Below are 26,348 nucleotides of genomic sequence, written 5' to 3'. Positions count from 1 at the left end.
ATAGTGCTTATATGAGATGTATCTCTCTATATACTAGTGTCCTATAGTGCTTATATGAGATGTATCTCTCTATATACTAGTGTCCTATAGTGCTTATATGAGATGTATCTCTCTATATACTAGTGTCCTATAGTGCTTATATAAGATGTATCTCTCTATATACTAGTGTCCTATAGTGCTTATATGAGATGTATCTCTCTATATACTAGTGTCCTATAGTGCTTATATGAGATGTATCTCTCTATATACTAGAGTTCCCTATAGACTACTTGTAAGAGATGTATCTATCTATATACTAGTGTCCCTATAGACTATGTATATAAGATGTATATCTCTATATACTAGTGTTCCTATAGACTACATAGATGAGATTAATCTTTTAATAAATTAATCGTTACACACTATTCATATTAACGTATCACCTTCATTAATTCACTAAAGATTAATGGGATTCAAAATATCTAATTGCTAGGGATTCAAAATATGAAATACTTGAAATAACAATGCTGTTGCCTCATCACAAACAGAAAGTAAAAACAACTTATGAGCTCATGAAAAGGCAGTTGAATGAGCGCAATATGTTGTGTAAGCTTATGCTAGGATTGTTTTTATAGACTATCACTTTTCTTGCAGGAGAATAGTAATACCTTTTATTGCCGACCTACGGTACTACCTTTTCCCTATTGTGCTATTACCGGTGTTTCTTTTTAACGAAGCTGTGCCCAAATCTGTGGGTATCCGAATACAGTTCACCTCTGCGTTACGATTAGTTTGTTATACGTTTTTTTTGTCTCAGTGTTAAACATGTTTTTACCCCACCAAACAACATTTTTGTCGCCATACAATATCAACAAAAAAATTTCTCAAAACTACAATTTGGCTGTCGGTGTGCTGAATTGTTGAAATAACGAAAATATCAGTATATGTTATTTGCCAAAATCCCTTTCACAACGCCCGAAAGAGATATGATGCTTACTTTCTGTCAGTTCAGCGTTATTTGTTATAAGTTATAGTAAAAAGGAAACCGGAAACAGATTGGTGATAAAATTGGAGATGGTGAAAAAGTTCAAGTTTAGTAAAATACATACTAAAACAGGTTTAAGTATGCATTTAGTAAACTAAATTCATATAAGTTAAATTCAACGTTTATGATATACAAAGTTATGTTTATGTCTCAAAGTAGCTTTGCATAGTGCAATAACCGTTGAAGGTAGTTCAGATATTTTTGATATGAACTTGTAATGATAGAGACCATGTTTAGTCGATGATATTTTTAGGTTATCCAGTACCACAATGGCACACAGTAATGATAGGGAATTTTTGTTAATTTTAATTCGTATCTACATATGATGTAATGTAATAAAAAATAGTAAAGATTGTGTGAGACTGTATATAACACCACAAAAAATATATGTTCTGAAGATTATTATAATACCGTTGTTCAACTGATTGGGCAAAGAAATTGACAATGACTTAATTTATCTTGGCAAACATCTGATTTGCTTCTTGGATATTTTTGCACTCAGTGTTTTGTAAAATATTTTTAAAGCTATAGCTAGTGACCAGTTAAACGACCGGCATTGCCCAGATAATAAAAAAGTTTGAGCACAAAAAATGTATTTATACTGAACATATACAACGCTTACCACTTTAACATATAAATGAAAGTGTTTTATTTTTTTTCTTTGTACTGTACCAGCTGCAGAACCATTTATGCTTACTCTATTTCTGTGTGATTCAAACCGTACCGGCTGCAGAGCCAACTACAGATCTATACTGATTACAATAGTCTTGTTGGTCATGTAAGTTGGAGCACATTTCTTCTGGTATGACTTCACGCATAACGCTAGCTGCAGTGTAATAAGTATATAATAAGTATGTGCCCAATTGATTCCACAGTAGCCAGTTGGACAGCATAATGTATTGGATAAATGCCTGTCTGCAGAACTAAAGGTTCGGAATTGAAATCCAGTGTGTGGTGTACTTTTTATCTTTAAAAATTTATCACTATAACCGGACACACGGACAGACAAACATTGAGGTTTATAGATTTTGTATCTGAATTGTGCATATTAGATGGGTGAATTAATTTGATAGACATTATTTGCTTTGTACAGGATGATTTGAATTTAGTCAACTGAGCTATTAACTGGTTTAATTTCAAATAAAAATCATCTAGACCGAGCTCTGCATACTAACACGGTAAATTACATTGATCTGTGACAATTACTATACTAGGATGTTGTAGCGTAACTCAAGACTATTAGTAGTAGTACTATATTATATGTTGCTTACTTGGACAAAAGGTACTGTGTAGACCAGTTTGCATTGCAATTACATTGGAGGTACAATAAATGGTAAACAATCATTTTTTTTGCTAGTGCAGTAGAACCTCAGTTTTTGAATGCTTCTGTTCTTGACCAACTCAGTTTTCGGCCAAAAACATTGAGATTGGTTTGTCTCAAATCTCAAACATAAATTCGGTTCTCGACCAAACCGGAGCATGCGCATTGGAATTAAACGTTAGGAACAGCTCCAGAAACAGCATGGAATGTTTATATGTATATGATATATGTTTAACAACGCTGTTATGAGCCACTCTCAAAGGTTTTCAAAAAAGGGAGAAGCAAGTTACACTTTATAAATTCTGTACAAAAAGGAAGGTACCACCTGGGATGACGTCTCCTCTAACGGAGTGATTTGCTAGGGAGATAACCCCTCCAGTCGAGTTACCCTAAATTGTTTGGGAGGAGGATCCTCTTTCAAAGATGTGAAGTAAATGCACAATTGCTGTTTATATTTTCTTTTTCACATGATTTTTGATGTAACTGATCAGTTTCATTTTTTGCTTTTTCATTATAAATTTCCGAAATTTTTGATATTGTATCTTAAATTTTAATATTTTCGAAGTTTTAAGAGCTAAACATACGAAATGTTTACTTTTTGTTTTACTTTTTTACCATCATACATAAAAAATATTTTATTAAAACCAAATCCGATCTATATGTACCCGTTTGTACTTATAGTATGCAGTACAATTTATGATGTAAAATGTTTAAAAACCACTTTACCCAAGTTGTTTTCTCGACTTGGAACGGATTAAAATTTACATACATAAATTATAATGGAAATAATTGTTTCGAATGGCCTTCTGGAACGAAGTTCAAGAACCGAGGTTCCACGGTAATACGATTTAGCAATGAATATGAGCTTTGTTAAACCAATGGAGACAGAATTGTAAAAATAATGAGTTTAGTTATATCAACCTGAACATGTCTTACAGACCTATTAAGATAACATCTGGTAATTTAATCAACATCGCTACATCCAATGTACCCAGGCAATGGAGATGCTTCGCAACCTGTGTGTGCAAAGATAGAAGTAGTTAAAAAACAGTAAATCAATGAGCATTTAATCTTCCCTTTAAATAGTGACGAGCTGTGATGTAATTACATACAAATAATGATTTTTGCTAGCTCAGAAATGTCTGTTAATTTTTTTCTATTTCAATAAATATTTGCCTGCAATTAGGTGCTTTCAGATTCTCTGTGCATATGCGGGACACATATGTGAGGCGATCAGATTACAATAGAGTACCTTTATTATATTAAGAGAGTTACTGTAATCTTAAAATTGATTGGGCACACAAGAGTACATCACTGTTTTCATTGCGCGGATGCAAATTTGGAATTGTGTGCACTTTCAGTTACCATGCGATAAGCGTTTCGATGTACATTTGCATGTTGGCGATTAACGAGGGCGATTTGTTAAAAACGATAAGCAATTCTAAACCAGAGGTCATAGCGGTGCTCTCTGTTCTAGACCAGAGGTCATAGCGGTGCTCATAGCGGTGCTTTCCGTTCTAGACCGGAAGTCATAGCGGTGCTCTCCGTTCTAGACCAGAGGTCATAGCTGTGCTCATAGCAGTGCTCTCCGTTCTCGTCAAATCAAAATAAGAATGACATTTTTTGAAAAATGTTTAAAATTGAACAGCTTGCACAGCATTTTCTTGTGCATCAGATGCAAGGGCCGTTTCCATCTTTTGCAATCTTTAAACATTCGATAAAAATCTGTGAATAACAAAACTCGCTAGACTTGCGCGTTTTGGTTGTTTCCATGTTGTGGATGATGTAGACTTGTGAATAAACCTCGTCATGGAAACAGTTAGCCTGTCTTGACAAGCTGTTGTTTTTGCGTAGTTGTCCCCCCGTCGAGCGGCGAGCAACAACAGCTTGTCACAAGACGTACTGCACCTGATGCATCAGCTGCACTTATAGGGAGTTGTTCTCTTCTGTCTACGCGGCTTGGCCGCGATGTTATGTCGGTCGCTCCATAGGTAATCATAACGGATTTCACGCAAAAATTTATGTAGAAAAAAAACAAGATTGCAACGTTTAACCAAAGACCAGTTTCTGTGATAAACTTTAGTAGAACTTAAGAATAAAATAAACTCAAAATAAAATCCATAAGAACAAATAAAACTGACTGATAGAAAAATAGAAATAAAACTGACTGAGCGCACAAATAACGACATGTTTAGTCGCTGTAGTTGCCTAAGTTCTCAAATCCTAATAAAGTTTACTGCAGAGAGGGGTCGCCAGTTAAACGTTCTTATCTTAATTTTTCTACATAAATTTTTGCGTGAAATCCTTTACGATTACCAATGGAGCGACCGGAATAACATCGCAGCCGAGCCGCGTAGACGGAGGAGAACAACTCCTTATAAGTGCAGCTGATGCATCAGGTGCAGTACGTCTTGTGACAAGCTGTTGTTGCTCGCCGCTCGACGGGGGACAACTACGCAAAAACAACAGCTTGTCAAGACAGGCTAGGAAACAGTGCGAGTCAGGTCTGGTGACAGTGAATAAAAAGCCTGCGCGGGAACCATTAAAAGCAGTAGATTCAGATTTTGATAGACATTTTACTATTTTCAGGCTATGATAATCAAATGTTTATTTATAACCAATACATTTCGTGTATGCTAAAAATGCTTTTATGGATTCGTTTCCAATCATGGATAGAGTAGTTGTCATGCTGGTCATGTGATTCGAAAAACAATATAGGGAGGATAACTCTAACTTTAAGGAATCGCAATACACCGAAGGAATGCATTTGATGTACCCTATTTCATGACAGATATCTGTTTCAACATTTTGCCACCTATCGAATTTGAAAACACCCTTAATTTTTTCTTTAAGCAATTGGATCAGTTTTAATTGGTTTCATGAAGTTATGTTGGAAGAGTTTTCATCAGTTAGCAGTCCTTCAATGACGTAAACTACGAGGGCAAAACAGCATGAACCTAGGGCAATCTCATTAAAGGCTTACAGTTTTTCATCAGACCTACAATATAAGCTGTTTTCATGAGGCACAAAGTCTTCACAAAGTAAACAGAGTTAATGGTTGCATTAGATCAAATGACGGGCATAAAAGTGGGAAGGCAACTCCGATTAGCTGTGAATAGTGCCAATTATAACCATATTCCAAAAAAAATTTAACGGTTGATTGTTAGTCATTTCTGGTCAAAGGTCATCTGAACAATGTAAACTATGAAACCATCTTTGAACAAACTGAGCTTGGGCAACATAATAGAGTTAACACAATAGAGCTTGGGCAGCATAATAGAGTTAGCAGTGATCTAAAGGATTTGAAGACTTGATCCTCTGTAACATTGCATCTGTGTGAATTGATTTGCATTGACTAAAATGACCTCAGGAGAGTCCTTCAAAAGTCATTCTTTGTTGACTATAAAAAACTATTAAAAATGCTTTTTTTCAGTAATAGCCAAGGAAGGAACCATCCACTTGATGAATGCTCGTCTAAACATGCTAGGTTTACCGTGTTCTCAGACAACACAATAGAGGGCTCTTATTGCCTCAATAGGTTTACATCAATAGTGCAGAAGAATGCACACGCGTAGGTCTTGCGAAGTGAAAGGCATGCTGTTTATTCATCATAACCCAATAGCCAATTAACTCCTATTGATCTATGTGTGAGCATCAGTGACTTTCAATCAGTATTCAATATTGATAGCAGAATTTCAGTGCTAATGGCAGCGTCGCTCCACCTGCTGCCTGCTTGCATATCAACTCCTTAAAGTGCTGCACCAATGCCAGTTAGCTTTCCCAAAGTCCGGATACAGGACCAAAACTTCTAATGGTGATATTTCGTGTTGCATAAAAGTCGTTCATATGAGGAAGTTGTAATAATGACAGCTTTTGGCCAATAAGCCTGACAAAATGTAAACCTATTTTCTAAACTAGTAAATTACACTACTTTCCTGAGGAAACTCAGACTGCTGACATCTCCGGATGAACACTAGCAGCAGCAAATTTCATAGCACTTCTGTTGCATTTCACACTCGTGCGTCTAACCTTATGTGAACAATGTGAGACAAAGTCAAACACACAAGAAAAGAGGTAGCTCAACTGTCTGTACTCTTACTAAGCCGAGGATTAGCTGGAACCTGTATAGAGAATGATGAGAATGCGAGTAACGGCAAGTTTCACAATATGTTTTGCTTCATCGGTGTTATTTGGCATCACTTTATATCATGATGAAATAATAGCCTCATTTGTGTACTTGAACACATCAAAGGTACAGGAACTCTAAAAATAGATTTGTTATGATCTTACTTCGCACCTTCACATAGATTTGTAAAGGTTACAGTGGGAAAACGCTTGGATTTATTCGATCAGATGGACAAGCCAGTCTAAAGACTGATAAGCCACGTCTAGAATTGAAATATGCTGGAACTGGTGTTTGAACACTCCGAAGGTTGATGCATACTATCAGATTCATCAAAGGTTATACTGATGATTGCTATTTGTAGTTTTTTTAATCTAATTACTTGGTCCTCACAATGGCTGCAAAGCAATGTCTAAAATTTTCTGGAAGTAAAATTAGACTTAAGCACTCAAACTGATGCATTCCTGCTTAAGAAAAATATACTGGAAACCTTAATAATATTAAACATATAAACTTGGACTTGCTAAAAACAATTTAGCCTTCAGCTGTGAACTTTACTCTTGGAGTTAAAAAAAGGAGATGACTCCTTAAATATAATCATTGCTAGCATTTAACACAAGCATACACTACTAGCATTATAAAGAACATCATTTCATTAGCATCATAACTTGTTGAATAAAGACTACCACTTGGGTCGGTTGTTAAACTACTCATGAATGATCAAATCATATTGATCAAAATCAGTTAAAAACTACTAGATCACTTCTATGTAGCAAGTTTTAAAAAAACATCTTAGTTAAGCTAAGTGACAAAGAACCATGTTGTTCCGGGCACAGTAGCTTACATTCAATAAAAACTACAAATAATTGTCCTTTAAGTCAAAAAAAGAAACTTAAAGAGTTGATGCTATAACCGTGGAAATATGGTTTTCCATTACTAGAAGCCCACAGCAGAATAATTATTAGGATCCCACAAAAATGATTTTCGCAACATTTACCTTTGAGTCTACATGATTTTATGTATGTCGAAGAGTTGAGTGTATCCTCAGAATAAAATAATAATACCGGCCGCTGTATGATAAAAGATATCAGAATGCACAAAAACGAAGTAATTTGAAAGTCAATATGAATAATCTTATTTATAACTAATGTATTTACCTACAAACATGATTAGAGACTAAAAATATAATCAGATAGGGTAGATTAGATGTGCATTGGATCGGTTTTTAATGACAAACTTTTTTCACAAGATTTTTTTTAGTTTAGATCTTTGCATATAAGTGTACAACCAATTGGTTTTCAATTTTCGCTTAATTACTTCAGCTACACAAAAATGTGAAGGAACTTTCTACTGTTTTATAATAAAAAGATAGGTTGCATAATGTCAAAATATGAGACAGTCATGATACTAACATGTTATGTATTTGTGATCTCGGAAATAAATATAAAATGAGAAAATTTTACAGCTGCCTTAAATACTACGTTCGTAATAGACGTCATATGCATGAGAGTTCCTTCTCAAACTGCACATGTAAATTTAGCAAAGACCTCATGTACTTTAGGCATATATCTAAAACCAGCACTTTAGTTATACAGCACATCACAAAAAAACTCATGAGATTTCAAGAACATTTACACTACAATTGCATTCTGCAATTAACCCAAGCCAATGAAACTAATCAACAAGAGGGCTTTGTCAAGGTAAATATAAAGCTATAGGTTGATTCCAGTTTTCTGTTATAATTAGGCCTATCCACAAATATATGTCGTTTTAGTGAGTGACATCTAACAATAATTCAAACAAAACGTTTTATTTTTTTGGGTTTTCTCTGAAAAGCAATTTTAAAAACTAATATGGATTTGACCTCTTCGAAAGCAACAAACAACATAATAAATCTGCAAAATTCACCCCTTTCTTCCCTGAGACAACGACAAAGAGATACCTATTTACCTAGTAGTCTACCATAGTAGACTACTAGGTAGACTACTTTCCGTATTTTGCCTCCTGCGCGAGGCTTTCAGTGGGAAAAACCCGATCCGATCCGATCCGACCATAGTAAGTTCATGTCTAAGTTTTTCCTCACTAATAAGTGATTGACAATTGTAATTATATTGCTGAATAACATTTGAAAATGTGTAAAATCCCTTAAAACAAGTAATACAGGTATGACAAAGTTTTGCTAAAGCTTTTTATCGTATATTAAAATCAGAATCTAGTAACAAAAATTATATAGCGATAATGACAACTTCAATAATTAAATATGTAAAGAGCTGTTGAGCTGTTAATACAAACCTTAGCTGGTTGGGTTCGTCTTACCACTATAATTATTATCAACCTCGCCGAGGAACGCGGATTCCTTACTACAACTTATTAATATGCACTAGATACAAAAACGATGCTAACTTTAGTAGCCCAGTGCTCTCGTTCGCTCTCCACTTCGGGACGGCTCCTCCCTTTCTCGTGCAAACATTGCTGTACATCCGGAAATAAATATTTCTTCTAGCCTTTGTATGGAGAGCTTCACTTTGCATCTAATGCTATGACACACGCACTTCGGTACTACCGTATCCACTTTCCGCATTTTGCAACTAAGCACATTTCCATGTTGTCAAAAAACTTTGGCTATTAGTTTTAGTAATTTACTTGGAATTATTCAGTCAATTCAAAGTAGGTGTTAAATGATGGGCATTGACAAATATAAAAATTGTATGTTCAGAAAAAGTGTATTCCTATATAAGCACTCATATTTTACTATTACAAACTAGTTGGTCAAATTGTAGCTTTGTAACTGACATTTCAAAGTTTTCTAGAAGAGCTCATCATGATTAAGGAAATGGTTAAGAGTTTTACTCTTGTACAGGAAAGCATTTTAAATCAAGTTTTGAGTAATAGTAGGTGTGACATTTTTTATTCAGATATTGGCCCAGGTTTTGGTACCATTTTTGTTGGAGTTAGTAGATAAGGTATGAGTTGAACCTGATTCGCCTGGGAAGAAGGTTATTAAACTTTATAGTCGGGCAGATAGTGAGGCGATTCATGTTGGATTGTGTAAAGCTCTTGGGGCTGTGGTAAATGCCAATATCTTTGCGGGAGCTTTGGTTTTGTCTGGAACGTCCTTGAAGAGGGTCCTAGGGAAATGATTGATTGTCATGTTCTACAGTGTTTTAAGAATAGCAAAAACCAGCGAACCTTGTTGGTGTAACCGAACCGCTAAAAAGCAGTCAACAAGCGGAGGAAGTGGTAAAATAAATATAAACGGGTTGGGATCGTATCTTTCTCAGTATAAGACTCTCAGGAAAGAGAACAAAAATTCTTTTTTAAATTGGAACTACTTCACTACAACAGATACATTTAGGAGCTGTTATGACAAAAACAATTTAAGCTTCTTTTTTGTCAAGCGAGCGTATGGGGGTGATAAGTTACCAGTCATTGGTAATAACTGAAAGCTGGTAATTTTAATTAATTTTTTTCGTAGTGTTGTTTTAAGGTTGATTCTAGCTTTTTAACGTATGACTCTAAACTTTTTAGCTCAATCAGTGCTTTAATCGAGGTCCTTAAACTGGAAAAATCAGATTTTAGATCAGGTTTCAGGAAAAAAACTTTTACTTTAGATTTGGAGCTCACTGGAGCAATTTTGAGCCGTGTTTTTCAGTGCTCTTTATATACAATTTACCATCTAAGTGAACAATTGCAAACTTGGTGCCAATTTTCAAAAACTGCCAAAATACTCTTGACCTTTATAGGCCTGTGTTTAATATAAGCTTAGTTAGTAAACTTCCGGAACATGTGGTTTTGAGTCACATTAGCAAAAACCATGAGAAATGACAGGTAAAAAGCCAACATTGTTTCAGGAGAAATTTGTCTTTTACTGCTCGGTTAATAACAAAAACCATTGACATAATGAAAATAGTTGATGAAGGGCATTCTTCACAAGCTGCTGTGTTGGACTCTTCCAAGGCATTTGATAAGGTTGCTGACCACCATTTTAACCAGGGGTTATTGAAACCCGGTATCGATACATCTATAATCAAATAGTTTGAAAGTTTATTGTCAAATAAATATCAGAGAGTGGTGATCGATGGTATTACTTTGTGTCGTCTGCCTGTTTTTTTCTGGTGTTCCTCAAGGCCCTTCACTGTTTTTTGTCTACATCAATACCATATATATAAATATAAAGTTGACATTCATCTGTGACATTCTGAATTTTTTTTACAGTTAAGTCATTCACAGATAATGCTCTACTCAATGCTAAAAACAACTCTCGGTTGGGCGTGGTCAACTTTCAGCAAGATTTCGTTAGTTTAGAAGTATGGGCTCACACAAGGACGATGACCTTCAATACGAAAACATGCCATGTTGTTAAATTTAATGACCTATTGGTTGATTAAATTACTCCGCAGAATCACCCTATTACCTTTGTTAAAAGTTTTCCTTACTTAGGAGTTGAAATTTCAAACAATCTATCCTGGAATGCGCACATCAAAAAAATTACAACAAGGCTTGTCAGAGATTAGGATTATTGAAGAGACTATTATATTTAGCTCTAAAACAACGTGAGATACATGGCCTACATCACTTTGTGTTGGCCTTTGTTAAAGTATGCAAGTGAAGTTTGAGATCCTCATTTGATAAAACACATTAACAAAGTGGAAATGTTTCAGAGAAAAGCTATACACTTCTCGACATTGAAGGGTAAGAGGGATTCCAGAGGACAGGGGTTCTTTGGGTCTAGTATGTACCTTTAAGGAATGGAAGGAAGGTGGATCGTATTAATCCCTTTTTAAAAATTTTAGTTAATGGCGTTGATTCATCTTTTGCTGAGAACTCGATAACTTGCTAATCAATCAAACCCTCATGACCATAATACTAGAGCGTCTGACTCAGCAGTTTCTGTAGCTGTTACCACAAACCATCAGGCTTACTTTTGCAGTCTTTTCACCTACAACTACCAAAGACATAAGGGAGTCCACTTTATAATCATTTTAATACAAGAAATATTTCAATTTTCGTTTTCTTCCAAGTTGTGATAATCCTGCTTCTTGCCCGGCGTGAAGTCTTGGGATTCTGTTTACTTGGACTTAGATTAATATTACAAGAGTGGTTATTATGGTTTTTTCATTGATATTCTATATATTTTTTCCGTATCAGTTACATGTCATCCTTCAACATTTGAAATTAGATGGTAAGTGCTAATGTAAGAAACAGAAAAAAGATAAATCGGGTGTGATGATGGAAGGTACAGTAGATATTCACGTTTTTACGCTTGAGCTAGATTTGTGAATAGGTCATTTTAGGGCTAAAAAGATTTGTCTGTAGTTTGTGCACAATATGTACTATTCATAAAATTAAGTTTTAATGTAATAATGAAATTATAAACATAAAGCATAGTCAGTCAATGGAACCAGATTATTGTAAGTGTAATGATAACTATCTGCGGCTGACGGCATTTGCCTTTACAAAAAGTTATATAATTCAATCTTATGTTAAAGAAATCAAATGAAACAAATGTCAATTGCCATACTCGGTTTGAGCAATGATATACAGCCCCCCAAGGATAGCCGACGGCTATCACAAGGGTGGGGTTTAATGATGGAGTTCTGTCAGGATTGTGTTAGCCTGGGTTTTGGAGCAAACACAACTCTCGCGGAGCGGTCGCGTTGCCTTGTTAGGTTTTGGAAAACACGATTCGCTGTTATCGTTTCATTAGCTCATTCAGTCAGTAGACCCCCGCGGTTCACAATAGCAAACCTTGAATTTCTACAATGTAGGGGTAATACCTAATCAAAACAATGGATCCATGCAAAATAAAACATTTCAAATTACCTACTTTTAGTAATTTTTAAATTGGAAAAAGTCGTGGTATATGCTTAAAGTTGAATATAATTTACCCGGAGTTACCCGAACAACGGCCTTTTTTTCCTAGTTTTTGATTAATATTTTGCCACCCCTAATATAAAATGACAAAGTCTCTCATCATTCTCACATTGTTTTACCTGGCCAATAAGATGGGACAGCAGGCAAAGTTGTGCAGTGTAGTTTTCATACTCAAATTCTAAATAAAAAACTGAATTAGAGCTATTTTACGATTGTGACTATTAATATCACGAATGTTTGCGAATGGCAACGGACTGATCATAATGGTGACAATATTGGGATACTATATTTATTTGACAACAAAATGAATTCAACAGATAAGTAAAATAACCACTATAGTTCATAATATTTGTAAATTTACAAGGGAATTTATTCAGCTTATTTGTTTGTTCGGGTGCCGTGTTCGGGTTCATCCCAACAGAGCTCCATCATTAAACCCCGCCCATATGAGAGCCGTCGGCTATCCTTGGGGGCTGTATATCATTGGTTTGAGCCTAGTTGAAACAGCACTGGTGTCTAGATTTATCATCATTTATAAGTTGCTTCATAGTTTTTTATGCACTTCAATTAGACCATTATGGGGACAATTGACAACTATATGTCTTGGAAAAGTATTGCTCTAGAAATCTATAGGCTCTGTAAAGTACTGTAGAGCCAGCTGTTTGACTGTATGTTGCTAAAAGTGCTGTAGAGTCACCTGTTTTGCTGTATGTTGCTGAAAGTATTGTAGGGTCACCTGTTTGGCTGTATGGTGTTAAAAGTACTGTAGAGTCACCTGTTTGGCTGTATGGTGGTAAAATTACTGTAGGGTCGACTGTTTTGTTGTATGGTGCTAAAAGAAACGGACTAACAATATGCTATAATATTATGACAGTTTGCTAAAACATTTGATAATTTCTCATATGGCAAAACCAGTCTATAAAATGCATAAAATATATTAATGTCTCAAGTAAGTAAAAGTGTTGATAAAAATTATTTGTCGTTATATTACTACAAGGTAAAGATTTCTCTAAACACTCAATATAAGCTCAACTCGACAAACTCAGCAAGTCACAAGGTCACCGAGCAAAGGTGAAAGGTCTGAGCTGCTCTATGAAAATCTGGCAAATTATGTTAGAAATTATCAAGACACATTTATTCTAAGTTCAAAGAGCTAGCGATTAGGTAGATTGTTCTAGCAGCAAATTTTCTTGCTTATATGCGTCATATGGTTTTCGAGTTGCCCATCGTTTTGCTCCTAAGAAATGTGCTAAAGTCAGTGCAATGTTTAGTTTATAGAATTTCCAAGTTGAATTCCATAGAGTCAGCTTACATAAGATTTTTTATGAAAACGTTCATCTGGTGCATAGTCAAAACCATTACAGGTCATAAAGATTTTCAATAAAATTTTGGCGATATGTAAGTCTGAAATCGTTATAAAGCTTGCCATCATAATATCATTGTTGAGCCAACTATAATATCGGTAACTATGATTAAATGCATTAGTTTGGTTGTTATAGAAACTACAGTATAGTGTTGATCTGCAGAATAACTCTGTCAAAGATAATACTTATTTGAGAGCGACTGTACAATGCTGAGTTTTTTATTCAGCTGGTTAATCTGTGTCAAACAGGTTGTATTTTTACATTTGGTTAGTTTTGCCCATTTTTTCAGTACTCGTTTCTAGCGAATGGTAACAAATATAAATTTCATGCATATAATATATATAATGATATATATTATATGTGACATCATACATTATCGCCATGTATGATGATTCGCTCACATCATCAGAGTAGAGGCCACTAAAGACTTCATAAAAAACGTTTTTTGAATAGATTAAGTGTGAGGTCTGTCTATAGCAATTGCTGCTGCCACATGAGATCGGATCACTGTTCCTGACTTTTGATATCAATATTCACGCAGACATCTAGTTGACTCTGAAAACTTACTAGTGATTTTGGAAGCTACTTACCCAAATCTGTCTGGTTTTTCCATAAGTTACTCTTTACTTGAAATTTTTCAGGCTTCCATATTTCCACTTCGTAAACACCTGTCTCCTTTAGCAGAAGCATTGAGGAGTTGCGTTGTTTAACCATATATTTATTGTGTTTGTTCTATCACGGGTCAGTAAAACTGTTTTTACAGGAATGGGAAAAAATAAAAATTTACCAAAGGCTAAGAAGAAAGTTCATAGCACCAGATTTACAGCCAGGTATTACAATCATATTTCCTTACCATGAATGTGTCAGTTATACACTGTGATTGGGTTCAGAGTTTTCCAACGAATTTGCACCTTACCGCTGCAACAATTTGGAATTGCACTATGTAGATCTTTCCCAGTGTCGCGAATCGCGACAAGTTTCGTTTTGAGGGATACATCGCGATGTATCATTGTGTCCTCAAAACGAAACTTGTTAAAGCAGCCTCACTTTATCATTGCAAATGCCTTTACACAAATTTAATGAAGCGAAATGGCATCGATTGCATTCAGATTTTACTGTTTCTATGATTCATAGTGGAAGCTACTCCAAACCCATTTAAGCATGCAATCACAATGATAGCCATTTGTTGTCATTTGCCAGTTTTTTTATTCATTGTCATAAATTCTGGGCCTAGCTGTACATGTTTACTACAGATAAATGTATATTTAGTTTTATTATTATTCAGCTTGGCTTTTCTTTCTGATAAATTTATCGTGTATGGCTAGCACTTTGCATTGTTTGTCGATATAAAGCATGGTTCGCTGCGACTTCTGCATTGTTTATTAGAACATGACCATTGCATAACTCATCATTCATTCCTCATGATTGCACGATCGACGTGGAACACGCATGTCCATCGAGTAGTTTACTAGAAATTTTGTTTTTGTTTAGTGCTCTGCAGTGAGTATCCATCATTTTTCAGAAGTTATTCAATCAAGTTGCTTAGTATGTTGCTGAGACGGTGTAGGTATATAAATTTAGTTATAATCTATTGATAGATCAACATTGTTCATCTTATCGACCCGGTGACAAACAGGTAAAAGTTGATTAAGCGTTCAATATATAGAATTGATGATAGAATAGAATGATACTGTTTTTGTTTTTCCTTGAACAATTTGTTTGTTTTTTTTATGTATTATTGGATTTCATTAAATGTTCTTTTTTTACTTATATAATATGTAGCCAAAGTTTGTTAGTAGAACATTTTAACAAATAACAAGGATTTTTTGGGAAAAATTTGGTATTCAGTTCTAATGCATTTGCATCTTTGCTTCACGCTGATTGTTTTTAATTATGAAAGTTCTCATTTCATTGTGGAGCAAGAAAATTTTTTATTGTTGGTCGATTATTCTCGCAGTGCGAATATCAACTAAATAAACCCCGATGAATAATTCAACATTCTGAAATTTGTCTCAAACAAATGCTTAGGTAATTATAAGTCAACAGTAGTGTTGGCTTCACTGCTTTGATGAAAGACAAGTGTGTTCAGAGGTGTCGTCTTATATCATCGGACACCCTTCCCCCACAGTAAATGTTGCTTTATTAGCAGCGACCGTTAGGATTTAAACCCTTAGTTGCAAGCTTGCTGACTCTTTGCTCTCATATACCTTTCTTTAATGATTAGTAATAAACAAGCATCTTCTGTTTATTTGTAAACTTTTGAAGAGCCCATTCTTTTTTAGGGAACATCTGGAGCATGAGAGGACCTCTAGCATAGGTGAGGTTATTTGTCAGTAATTCTATGTTGGTTTTTGCTCTGCACACAGACAAAACTTGCTTCAATAAGTTTTTGTTTGAATCCCTTTTTAGAGAATCCTAAATTAGTAGGTATGTTTAGGGAATCCTAAGTTAATGGGTATGCTTAGAAAATCCTAAGTTAGTGGGTATTCTTAGGGAATCTTAAATTAGTGGCTATGCTTAGGAAATCATAAACTATAAGGTATGCTTAAGAAGTCCTAAATGGAAGTATGTTCATATTGCACTCAAACAGCGTAGCCTATTAATATTGACTAGCCGAATGTCCGGCGCTGCGTGGGTATTAAAACCAGCTTATAAACAGTGACAGGTAATGCAGTTGCCTGCCATTAGCCTGGCACATTGCCAATGGCTAATTTGAGTAAGCTACTATCTGTGTTGCTAAACTTGCAAATAAGAGCCGTGAGAACAAGCTTTAGTGACTTTGTGTAAAGCAGAGTTCTGTGCATATTTTAACCAACATAGCGACTCATTTCGCCTAATGATTTCAATGCATCTCACTTAGCTTAATTGGTAAGATTATCACCTGGCAAAAGGGAGGTTCCAAGATCAAATCCAGCACGAAGCTGATATTTCATTCCTAAATTTCAATAGCTATAGCTGGACACACCGAACAACGGACTTTGAGATTTATACATACAGATTACTAGAAGCTGCAACTATTTAAACTTTTTTCCGCTTATGCTATGCGCAGATCTGGTCTATTGTTGTAAAGAAGTATGCCATCATATGGCCGTCTTTTTTAATCCTGTTAACAGACTTTGGTTTGAATATTTGCTATGTTTGGCATTGAGGCCATTGGTTACATCAGCATAAATTGTCAGATCGGCCCACCGTATGGCTGTGTCTAAAAGTGCACATTTCAACATAGCATTTTCAACCAGCTAATGTTGGTTCAGTTGACGATGAGGAGGCAGATGTGCAGACAATTCCATTTACTGTTGCGATGTGGGACTTTCAACACTGTGATCCTAAAAAGTGCACCGGCAGAAAGCTCTACAGACTGAGGAAGGTAAAGATACTCCGCCTAACCGACAGGTTCAAGGGCATCGTGTTGACACCCATCGGCTCTCAGTGTGTGTCTCCTGCAGACGAGTAAGTATTGGTGTTGATCGACACTCCTATTTGGGGAGTCTTGGTCTCTTGGAATTGCTATTTGGGTTGATGTTTTTTGCTCATGAATGGTATATTAGTTGATGTCATAGACCTATTAACTATATTAGGTTAATATAGTATATAGTGTATGTTGTGTATAGTTAATAGGTTTTTGGTTGATGTGCCCAACTCGTGATTGGTATCCGTGTTGATGTGTTTAGCTTATAATTAGTGTCTGTGTTGACGTGTTTAGTTTATAATTGGTATCTGTGTTGACGTGTTTAGTTTATAATTGGTATCTGTGTTGATGTGTTTAGCTTATAATTGGTATCTGTGTTGATGTGTTTAGCTTATAATTGGTATCTGTGCTGATGTGTTTAGCTTATAATTGGTATCTGTGTTGATGTGTTTAGCTTATAATTAGTATCTGTGTTGACGTGTTTAGTTTATAATTGGTATCTGTGCTGATGTGTTTAGCTTATAATTGGTATCTGTGTTGATGTGTTTAGCTTATAATTGGTATCTGTGCTGATGTGTTTAGCTTATAATTGGTATCTGTGTTGATGTGTTTAGCTTATAATTGGTATCTGTGTTGATGTGTTTAGCTTATAATTGGTATCTGTGCTGATGTGTTTAGCTTATAATTGGTATCTGTGTTGATGTGTTTAGCTTATAATTAGTATCTGTGTTTACGTGTTTAGTTTATAATTGGTATCTGTGTTGATGTGTTTGACTTATAATTAGTATCTGTGTTGATGTGTTTAGTTTATAATTGGTATCTGTGTTGATGTATTTAGCTTATACATATAATTGGTATCCGTGTTGGTGTGTTTAGCTTATAATGTGTATCTGTGTTGATGTGTTTAGCTTATAATTAGTATCTGTTTTGATGTGTTTCATACACCAGTCTTGGCGTTCCTACGTAATAACGACTTACTCAACGATTTTAGCTTACTAGCTAACACAGATTTAGAGCTAAATATTAATCGTCTATTAAACTTACTTTAATTTTGTTATCATATGTTTTTAGCATCCGTTTCCGGTTATGCGCTTTTGCGTCGCGTTTACTATAACTTTTTGCCAAATTCTCAAAAACTTTTTCAAACTTGCGATTGGAGAAAGACCAAGCGATGCTGTTCTTGAAAGCGGTCACCCGCATAATTGGCCATATAGTGTAGTGGCCATCGAGAACAGGTCAAATCTCAAAGATTACCCGTATCGCAAGGAAGAAGTTTGCTAAAAAGTCAGTTCGTATCTCAAGTTTCCTGCATGCCCGAGCATTCGTATGTAGAGGTATGAGTCTGTATGACTGTAGTTGTCTTCACAAACGAAATTTTTGTTATGAAAAATATTCTCTTTCCAGCAGGTTTTGAACATACATTTATGATTATACCGCCAAATCTCGGCCTACAAAATTAACTCTACTAGCTAATTAAAGTTTGATTAGTCAGTTGATGTGTTTTTAATCAAAGCCATCATACATGTATGTTGGAGCAAATACTTCTGCAAGATTACATTTTTTTTGTTAAAGTCATTACGCAGCTCAAAAACCTAAAGATAAGTTTTTCTGGTAATTCTATATACATGTAGCATTGAACCAACTGCTGAAATGTTGAAAACGTAAAAATTAAATGTGAAAAATTAATGTGTAAAACACTGAATATAATAATAAACAATAAAAGTAGTTTTTATTGTCACATAATTTTATGTTCAAGACATCGACCTAACAACTATACTTAATAATTAATCATATGGTTAACAGGTCTATGGTTTAAGATTGGCCAAGATTAGAATGTAGCCTTGGTAATGCGTCAGACAGACAGTGTGTAGATAATAGAGATACAGAGCTAGTCTCACTTACACTATGCGACATTTCCCTTAAAATAAGTTATCCCACCACCAAACAAGAGTGAAACGATTGATTGGGAGAATTATGATAAATGCACATGTGCACACAACTCCCGAAAAATTATCCATCAACGGCGGTCACCAAACCCTTGCAACGAAATCCTATCAACATATTTAACTATTTTTCAGTAAAGTCGTTTAAGTATAATAATGATACAAAACGCATATAAACCTATTTAAATATGTTACCAAGCTTTTGAAAGGTTACCGCAAATTCCTAAAACTTACCCATCTGATCGGATTATACACAAATAGACATATTAATTTGGACGAAAATCGCCACAAAACGCTTGAAAAGCTTGGTTAAATAAACGTTAAGACCGGAAATTAAAACACCGAGCGACAGAGAATAGAACAATAAAGTCTTGCGCATTTCACGAAAAAAAAAGTACATTTTTCACCAGTCTAGCATTGTCGAATTGACGAAGGTTTTGGCAATAAACATAAGAGTACAGAAATCGTTTCATTCTTGCCGATTTCAATTTTTTCATTTTCAATTTCATTTGCTGACACATTTGAGTACTGAAATGACGACGATATTTTTTAACGGTTCTTATGAGATTATTACAATAATTAATTACGAGTTTGGATGACTACAGAACAATGACTACGTAGTACAGATTTTCTAAAAATCTATATAAATATCACAACTTCGTGATATTGTTAGCTATGACGTTTTGAAATGTAAACAAAATTGTGCATATGCATTGGTATGCAATATAGTATTATTACTATATTAATAATATTGGTTATTCTAATAATATCAGTGCATTTTACTTCTAATATTGGCCAATATTGCATTTCTCTTTTTGCAGGAGGAGAGATATAAACATATAATCTTTGCCTTTCATTATTGCTATTTGTTGTATATAATAACACCCACACCCAGTACATTACAGCTACCATTGCAGTTATCCTATTTGACTGCTAATATTGCATTTCTCAACCATCAGTACCCTTTCTTTTTTCCAATATCACTTTGGTCGTGGACTGTATGACAGTGGAATTTCTCGTATATATTTGTTTTTATTTGATATTTTAAAAAATATATACGAAAACCTTTATGAATAGGCTCTCAATTTTCATTCATGTCATGCTTTCTTTTCTTTACATCACTTTCACTTTCCCTTCTTTACATCACTTTCACTTTCCCTTCTTTACATCACTTTCACTTTCCCTTCTTTACATCACTTTCACTTTCCGTTTTTACATCACTTTCACTTTCCCTTCTTTACATCACTTTCACTTTCCCTTTTTTACATCACTTTCATTTTCCCTTCTTCACATCTCTTTCACTTTCCCTTCTTCACATCACTTTCACTTTCCCTTCTTCACATTACTTTCACTTTCCCTTCTTTACATTACTTTCACTTTCCCTTCTTTACATTACTTTCATTCCTTTTCTCACGAGGACTCCTAACAAAACTCGAAGATTTTCTCAAAACTGCTTTCAAGACGTTTACTAAATCCCTTATGTGTGGTTTCAATATAAGGAAAGAATTCTTCCTTCTGTAACACTCTTTCTTTCGTACTCGTTTTTTTGAGGAGTTTGTTTGTAATATTTATTATTTTCATCTACCGTAAACCAAACTATCCAAAAAAATTATGTTTTGAAAAAATTGGAAAATTGTGTTGAAAATTATTTGGAATGTCGAAACAAATAATTCCTCCAATTTTATTTCGGCCAATGTCAATCTTCAATTGTAGTTTTTGATTCTTGAAACACGGTTAGAGATCAGGTTCCCTTTCAAGTAACTTAACACCAGTCCTCTGCGTGAGTTGGCTTTAGTCGGATGCCCGGATGCATGTCTAGAGTTCTTTGGTTTGCAGAGGCATCATCCGAGAGCATGGTGTGGCTGTGGTTGACTGTTCTTGGGCAAAACTTGAGGAAACTCCATTTTCTAAGATGAAAATCACGCAGCCTCGTCTGCTGCCTTATCTTGTAGCCACGAATCCTGTCAACTATGGCAAACCTTGCAAGCTTTCTTGTGTGGAAGCGTTGGCTGCCACCCTCTCTGTTGCTGGTAAGATGGCCGCAGGTTTCATTATTGTTTATGTATGATGTAAGACAAGCAAGAAGTTGTTAGCAGGAAGCGATGTTATCATGTAGCAAGTTTGACACCTTGGCAACGCAGTAGGTTCTTGTTCGACTCATTTTGGTTAAATATTTCACCTCATTATGTTTTTGAATTCGTGAGAAACGTTGAAGCAGTCAACGTTGAAGCAGTTTCCTTCAGCTGGTTAACTCTCACCTTGTTTACTTCACATTGCTTTTACATGTAGATTTCAACCTTCACCTTGTTACTTTTTCAGGTATAGGCGAGTACGGGGAGCAGCTTATGAATTGCTTTAAATGGGGTCACGCCTTCTACTCAGTCAATGAGGAGTTGTTAGCCCTTTACAGTTCATGTTCCAACAGTTCTCAAGTGGTGGAGGCGCAAAACAAGTATCTAGCTGACCTTGACTCCAAGGCTGGCAGGGATAGCAGAGGTATGTGCCTGCCTGTTTTTATCTGCTCTGGACATATTTATTTTGTCTATTTTCAATGTGTCTACGCTTATTGATCATCTGATATAAGATTTTACCAGATTATTATTGAACTATCTTGCAAAACAAGCTATCGCCTCGGTCAATAACGCCAACGGTATGCTTTCCTTCGTATTAATTCTGATCATTCTTATTGGTTATTGGTTATATAATATTATTTATATTATATATTAAATAATATTATATACACTACACAAAGCGATAGTCTTGTTCATATCAGAGGTCAAAGATGTACAGCTTTTTTATCACCATTCATCAGCACAGTGCTGTTGCAATAAATAATGATATTTTTTTGATTGATTTCTCAACATTTAATCTCTCATAAGTATTTGTAAATTTAAAGCTTGGCAGAGTATAAGAAATTTCATGGATATTACAAGTTGTCCATATTAAGGCCATAAAATGGCAGCCATTTCTAATACCGGCATTATATATGTTAAAACAATTCTAAACTATTTTTCTAGCAATACTAAGTATTTCAATAGAATTGTCTTCATATTTATTGTGTGTTTACTTGATCAGAGGAAATATGCAGAGGAGCATCAGCTGCTGTACTTTTAGTTCCTTTGTGAACTACAATGTCGATGCCGATGATTAGCCGATGCGTGAATGCGAGACAAACACTTCTGTTGGTTGCCATTCTTACACATTTTTCTCACACTTAGTCACGAGGCTATGTCATTTTGGTTTATAAACATGTTGTATAAGGGAAGGCAATAGCACATTCCACAAATACCTAAAAACTCTGTGTTGTATTTATACATCCCGCATTAACTTTGGAGCGGTGGTTGTATAATTAGATTAATTACACCAATCGGCTTGTGTGTACATCTTGTGAAGTAGCTAAAAAATTATTTTTTCACATAAATAGGAAATTCAAAAAAAATCGTTCATGAAAATTGGCTATTCTTGGAAGTGATCTGTTTAATGCCTATTGTGAGATACTCTGCCTTCATGAATAAGGATTTTGAACAGACAATCTTTAGATAATCTGCTTCAGAAAACGCACAATTTTAATATACTAACATTGCAGCTGTTGTAGATATTTTGCTAAGATCGTGAAACTTTCCGTTTATTTCATAAAAATGTTAATGCAATCCGGTATTTGGTCGAAATTGATCAAAAATATTATTGAAACCTCAATCTGTAATGTTATCTGCTGCTGTTCATGCAATAACGATTTGTGCCGGCAATTAATCATTAACTAAAATTTTTTTCCTGGTTTTTTCTTTCTGATTGGCTGTCATTACATGGTACTCATCTGATTGGCTGTCATTACATGGTACTCATCTGATTGGCTGTCATTACATGGTACTCATCTGATTGGCTGTCATTGCATGGTACTCATCTGATTGGCTGTCATTACATGGTACTCATCTGATTGGCTCTCATTACATGGTACTCATCTGATTGGCTGTCATTGCATGGTACTCATCTGATTGGCTGTCATTACATGGTACTCATCTGATTGGCTCTCATTACATGGTACTCATCTGATTGGCTGTCATTGCATGGTACTCATCTGACTGGCTGTCATTACATGGTACTCATCTGATTGGCTCTCATTACATGGTACTCATCTGATTGGCTGTCATTACATGGTACTCATCTGATTGGCTCTCATTACATGGTACTCATCTGATTGGCTGTCATTACATGGTACTCTTCTGAAAAATAAAAAGGAACAAGCTGAAAGTTGGCTGAGAATTCACCAAGTTTCTGAAAGCTTGATAATGGAAAATTTCTTCCGAATGATTGACCGCTAGTTTTTTCCATAAATTTAACTGGTTATCTATTAGGGTAGAGTGCAGTTTGACCTGGACATGTTTTGGTATGGACAATAGGTGGATTAGCCTGGTCTGGCTGCATACTGGATTTTATTGAAAAGGAAGGGAGTTGCTTTCCTGAGTTTTTGTGGCCGGGCTCTCTGTTCTGTTGCAAGCTTGAAACAATTTCATCTATTAAACTTCGGACGATTTTGAATGTTCGAAAGTTCGAAAAGTTTGAAGGTTCGAACGAATAAGTTCTTTAACAGGTTCGAACGAAATTATTAAAGAACGATTGGTAAGGCTTACAGATCTTGTGCTGGAGGCCATTGGTTCAAACTCAGTGCATTTTTTTTTTTCAACAGCTGTCCATGTACCTGTTCCTAATTCATATTATACACTTCCTCTTCTAATCTCTGGTTGATAAATTGCAAGGATTTTTCTTCTCTTGCAGATCCATTTGCGATACCTGACAGTGATGGCTCGGGTGAGGAGCACTACAACCCTAACAGAAGAGTCGGGGTGCTTCCCTCAAGGTGATGTCATACTAAATAACTCCACTCTCCAGTATTCAGTTATTTTATCAACAAGTGCAAATCATAAAACTTAGCAGATTTTTAGACTGGTTTACAATGAAACTAGAATTAGCCTAGATCTTAATGACCAGGTTTCCTGTAAATCATTTATTGAATTTAGTAAATAAGCTATATTTGGTTCATATAAATTCCTTTACACTCAATCAGCTAACTTAACATACTGTTTAGCTGGAATTTTCTATTCCACGATTAGTTCTGAGTCTTCTGAGGAAGATGACGTGGAAGTTGAAGAGGTGAGATGTGGACTAGAGGAGTTGTCCTGCGAAGCGGCTAACGATATGGCGGAGGGATCCACAATAGCTGGTTCTACACAGCATGACATCACCTGAGTTCATCTCTCTGCTGATTGAGGTCGTACATACTTCTAACTGAGCTCCTCAAACTGCCGAACAGTCAGTGACGGAAATCTAGCTTTTATAAGAACTTGGCTGCTAAACGTTCTAGGGTCATAGGAACGGCTGCATATTTGGCAAGCTGGCCAAAGGGTGGCCCTTGTTTGATAATTTTTTCTATTTTAAATGCTTTTGAAAGGTTGATAACATTATAAATTAACACAAGATTGTAATATTGAATGTTTTTCTCTCTCAGCACTAGGTTTAAATTGTTTAGAATTATGAAAAAGGTGAATATTTGTGAACAGATAAGGGCAATTCTTTTACCGTCACAAGTTGAGTAGTTATGGGTTTAAAAACACTTGTGTTATATGTACGTACATGTAGGTAAACTCCAGGATATATATAATAATTTCCTCGTAATAAGAGGCTTTTTATCTTGGTTATCAGAGGAATTCAGAGTTGATTCCTTATTTCTGAAGGTGTATTGGTTCCTTGATTTAGTTTCCTGGATTACAGCTAAAACAAACTGAAGAAATTTTGAATGAATTTGTTAGTAAATGCGTGTGTGCGTGCGTGTATATATACTGTGGCAGACGCAGTAATGATCGACAGCAAAATCTCATTTTTTTAGTTTACGAGGGTTTTTATTTCCTTTTTCTTTCATGATTATATTAAAAATTATAAGTTTGTCAGTTTTAAAATGAATTCTAAACCAGACAGAAGAAAACAGTTTGATATAAAATACAGAGCCGCATCATACTTTTAAAATCTTTTGTAGAAACATGCAAGATAAATAATACATCGCTTTATTGCAAGCTTTGTATTGAGTTTTGTCAAGAACATAAGTTTTAGTGTACATTTTTTACCTTCTTTGTCACTGCTCTAGCATGTCATGACCTCTCGTATTAGTCTTCACTGCACTCTATCCTTTAGTTGGTTTATCAGTCTCCATGGCTACTGCTAGGCTATGGGCCGAGCAGACAAAAGAGCTCTAAAAATGATGCTCCATTGGCACCCACTTTCACTGGCAATTTTTACTATGATTTAGACTAATGTTGGTATAGAGAATTTAAAACTGAAATATTGCTGCAGCTACCATTCCCAATTCCGTGAGAAATTTGATAAAACTCATATTTTTGGATTTATCTCCCCTGTCAATAAGATTTTTGTTTGTAGAAGCAGCAGATTTACAGCTTTTTCTTATAATTATCTTGCAGTGATTTAGGATGTCAGTGGTAAAGTCAAAATTCATCTTCTATTTATTTTATAACATCCCATATCCTATGATTGTTACACGTACTTTCAAACTTTATACATAAATATACATGTGTATATATGCGTATATATGTTTTAATAGCTTCCTTTTACAAATAAGATCAAAACACTGTAATTATGTTCAATAACCTGACACTGATGAATCATAGTAAATGACAAAAAAGCTGCAAGCACTAGTGATTAATAGTAGTAGTGTTACTAAAAAGTAGTAGTAGGGTTACTTGAAAATATCGCACATACATGTACATACTAATTATTTTCGCAAGATGTTGAATTCTTTGTCATTGTCCTCATCATCGGGATTTTTTGCTACTGCTGCTTCAGTTTTGTTGCATTGCACGTGTGTGCACAGCTCTGTGTAAGGCAGCTTTGCTTTGATACATCTGTTCCCTCGGCAGCTGGATTTTTGACACCCATAGGCCTATGGAGCTGCTTGCAGAATATCAGGTGAAGCAATAATGCTGGTATGACACTTCACAGCATACTCATAGCGTTCATTATTCAGTATCCACCCATGTAAAGAAGGAAATGGTGCATTGGCAAGCTGTGTTGTCGCCTCTTTCCATATAGCCGCTACATAACTGGCATGATGCATGTGTTCTTTCTGAGGTTGATAGCAGGGAGGGAGGGATAGAGGGCGGGAGAGAGGGAGGGACTGACTGACACCAAATATTCTGTACACAAATCGCCTGTACCTATAGTTGAACACAAATAGCCTGTACCTTTGCCAGTTGATGTCTGCCATTTTCCTGGTTGCTATCTTTC

General features: G+C 35.3%; 2 protein-coding genes across 2 annotated transcripts in view; one reads left to right on the top strand and one right to left on the bottom strand.

The window, feature by feature from the left end:
- The window catches only part of LOC137395236 (vitamin D3 receptor-like), a 29,750-nt gene extending 20,932 nt beyond the window's left edge, over positions 1 to 8,818 (bottom strand). The window contains exon 1 of the mRNA XM_068082087.1: positions 8,761 to 8,818. The gene's annotated coding sequence lies outside the window, so the exon portion shown is untranslated. The remainder of the gene's footprint in view (positions 1 to 8,760) is intronic.
- A 246-nt stretch (positions 8,819 to 9,064) lies between these two features.
- LOC137392879 (18S rRNA aminocarboxypropyltransferase-like) lies at positions 9,065 to 26,334 on the top strand. Its single transcript, XM_068079223.1, has 8 exons — positions 9,065 to 9,135; positions 14,470 to 14,536; positions 15,989 to 16,023; positions 16,961 to 17,156; positions 20,895 to 21,088; positions 21,378 to 21,554; positions 23,832 to 23,913; positions 24,167 to 26,334. The coding sequence occupies exons 2-8, from the start codon at positions 14,472 to 14,474 to the stop codon at positions 24,300 to 24,302; spliced, it is 885 nt and encodes a 294-aa protein (XP_067935324.1). The 5' UTR covers positions 9,065 to 9,135; positions 14,470 to 14,471; the 3' UTR covers positions 24,303 to 26,334.
- Positions 26,335 to 26,348: the final 14 nt, after the last annotated feature.

This window comes from Watersipora subatra, chromosome 4 (genome assembly GCF_963576615.1).
Source record: "Watersipora subatra chromosome 4, tzWatSuba1.1, whole genome shotgun sequence".
Lineage (NCBI taxonomy): Eukaryota > Metazoa > Bryozoa > Gymnolaemata > Cheilostomatida > Watersiporidae > Watersipora > Watersipora subatra.
This window is presented reverse-complemented; position numbering and strand designations above follow the sequence as displayed.

What these genes read in the sequence shown, in the direction of transcription:
- LOC137392879 (XM_068079223.1), top strand. Translation starts at nt 14,472, where the DNA reads ATGGGAAAAAATAAAAATTTACCAAAGGCTAAGAAGAAAGTTCATAGC. An exon ending in TGCCACCCTCTCTGTTGCTG is followed by an intron (nt 21,089 to 21,377) that starts GTAAGATGGCCG and finishes TTACTTTTTCAG; the next exon opens with GTATAGGCGAGTACGGGGAG. An exon ending in GGCTGGCAGGGATAGCAGAG is followed by an intron (nt 21,555 to 23,831) that starts GTATGTGCCTGC and finishes CTTCTCTTGCAG; the next exon opens with ATCCATTTGCGATACCTGAC.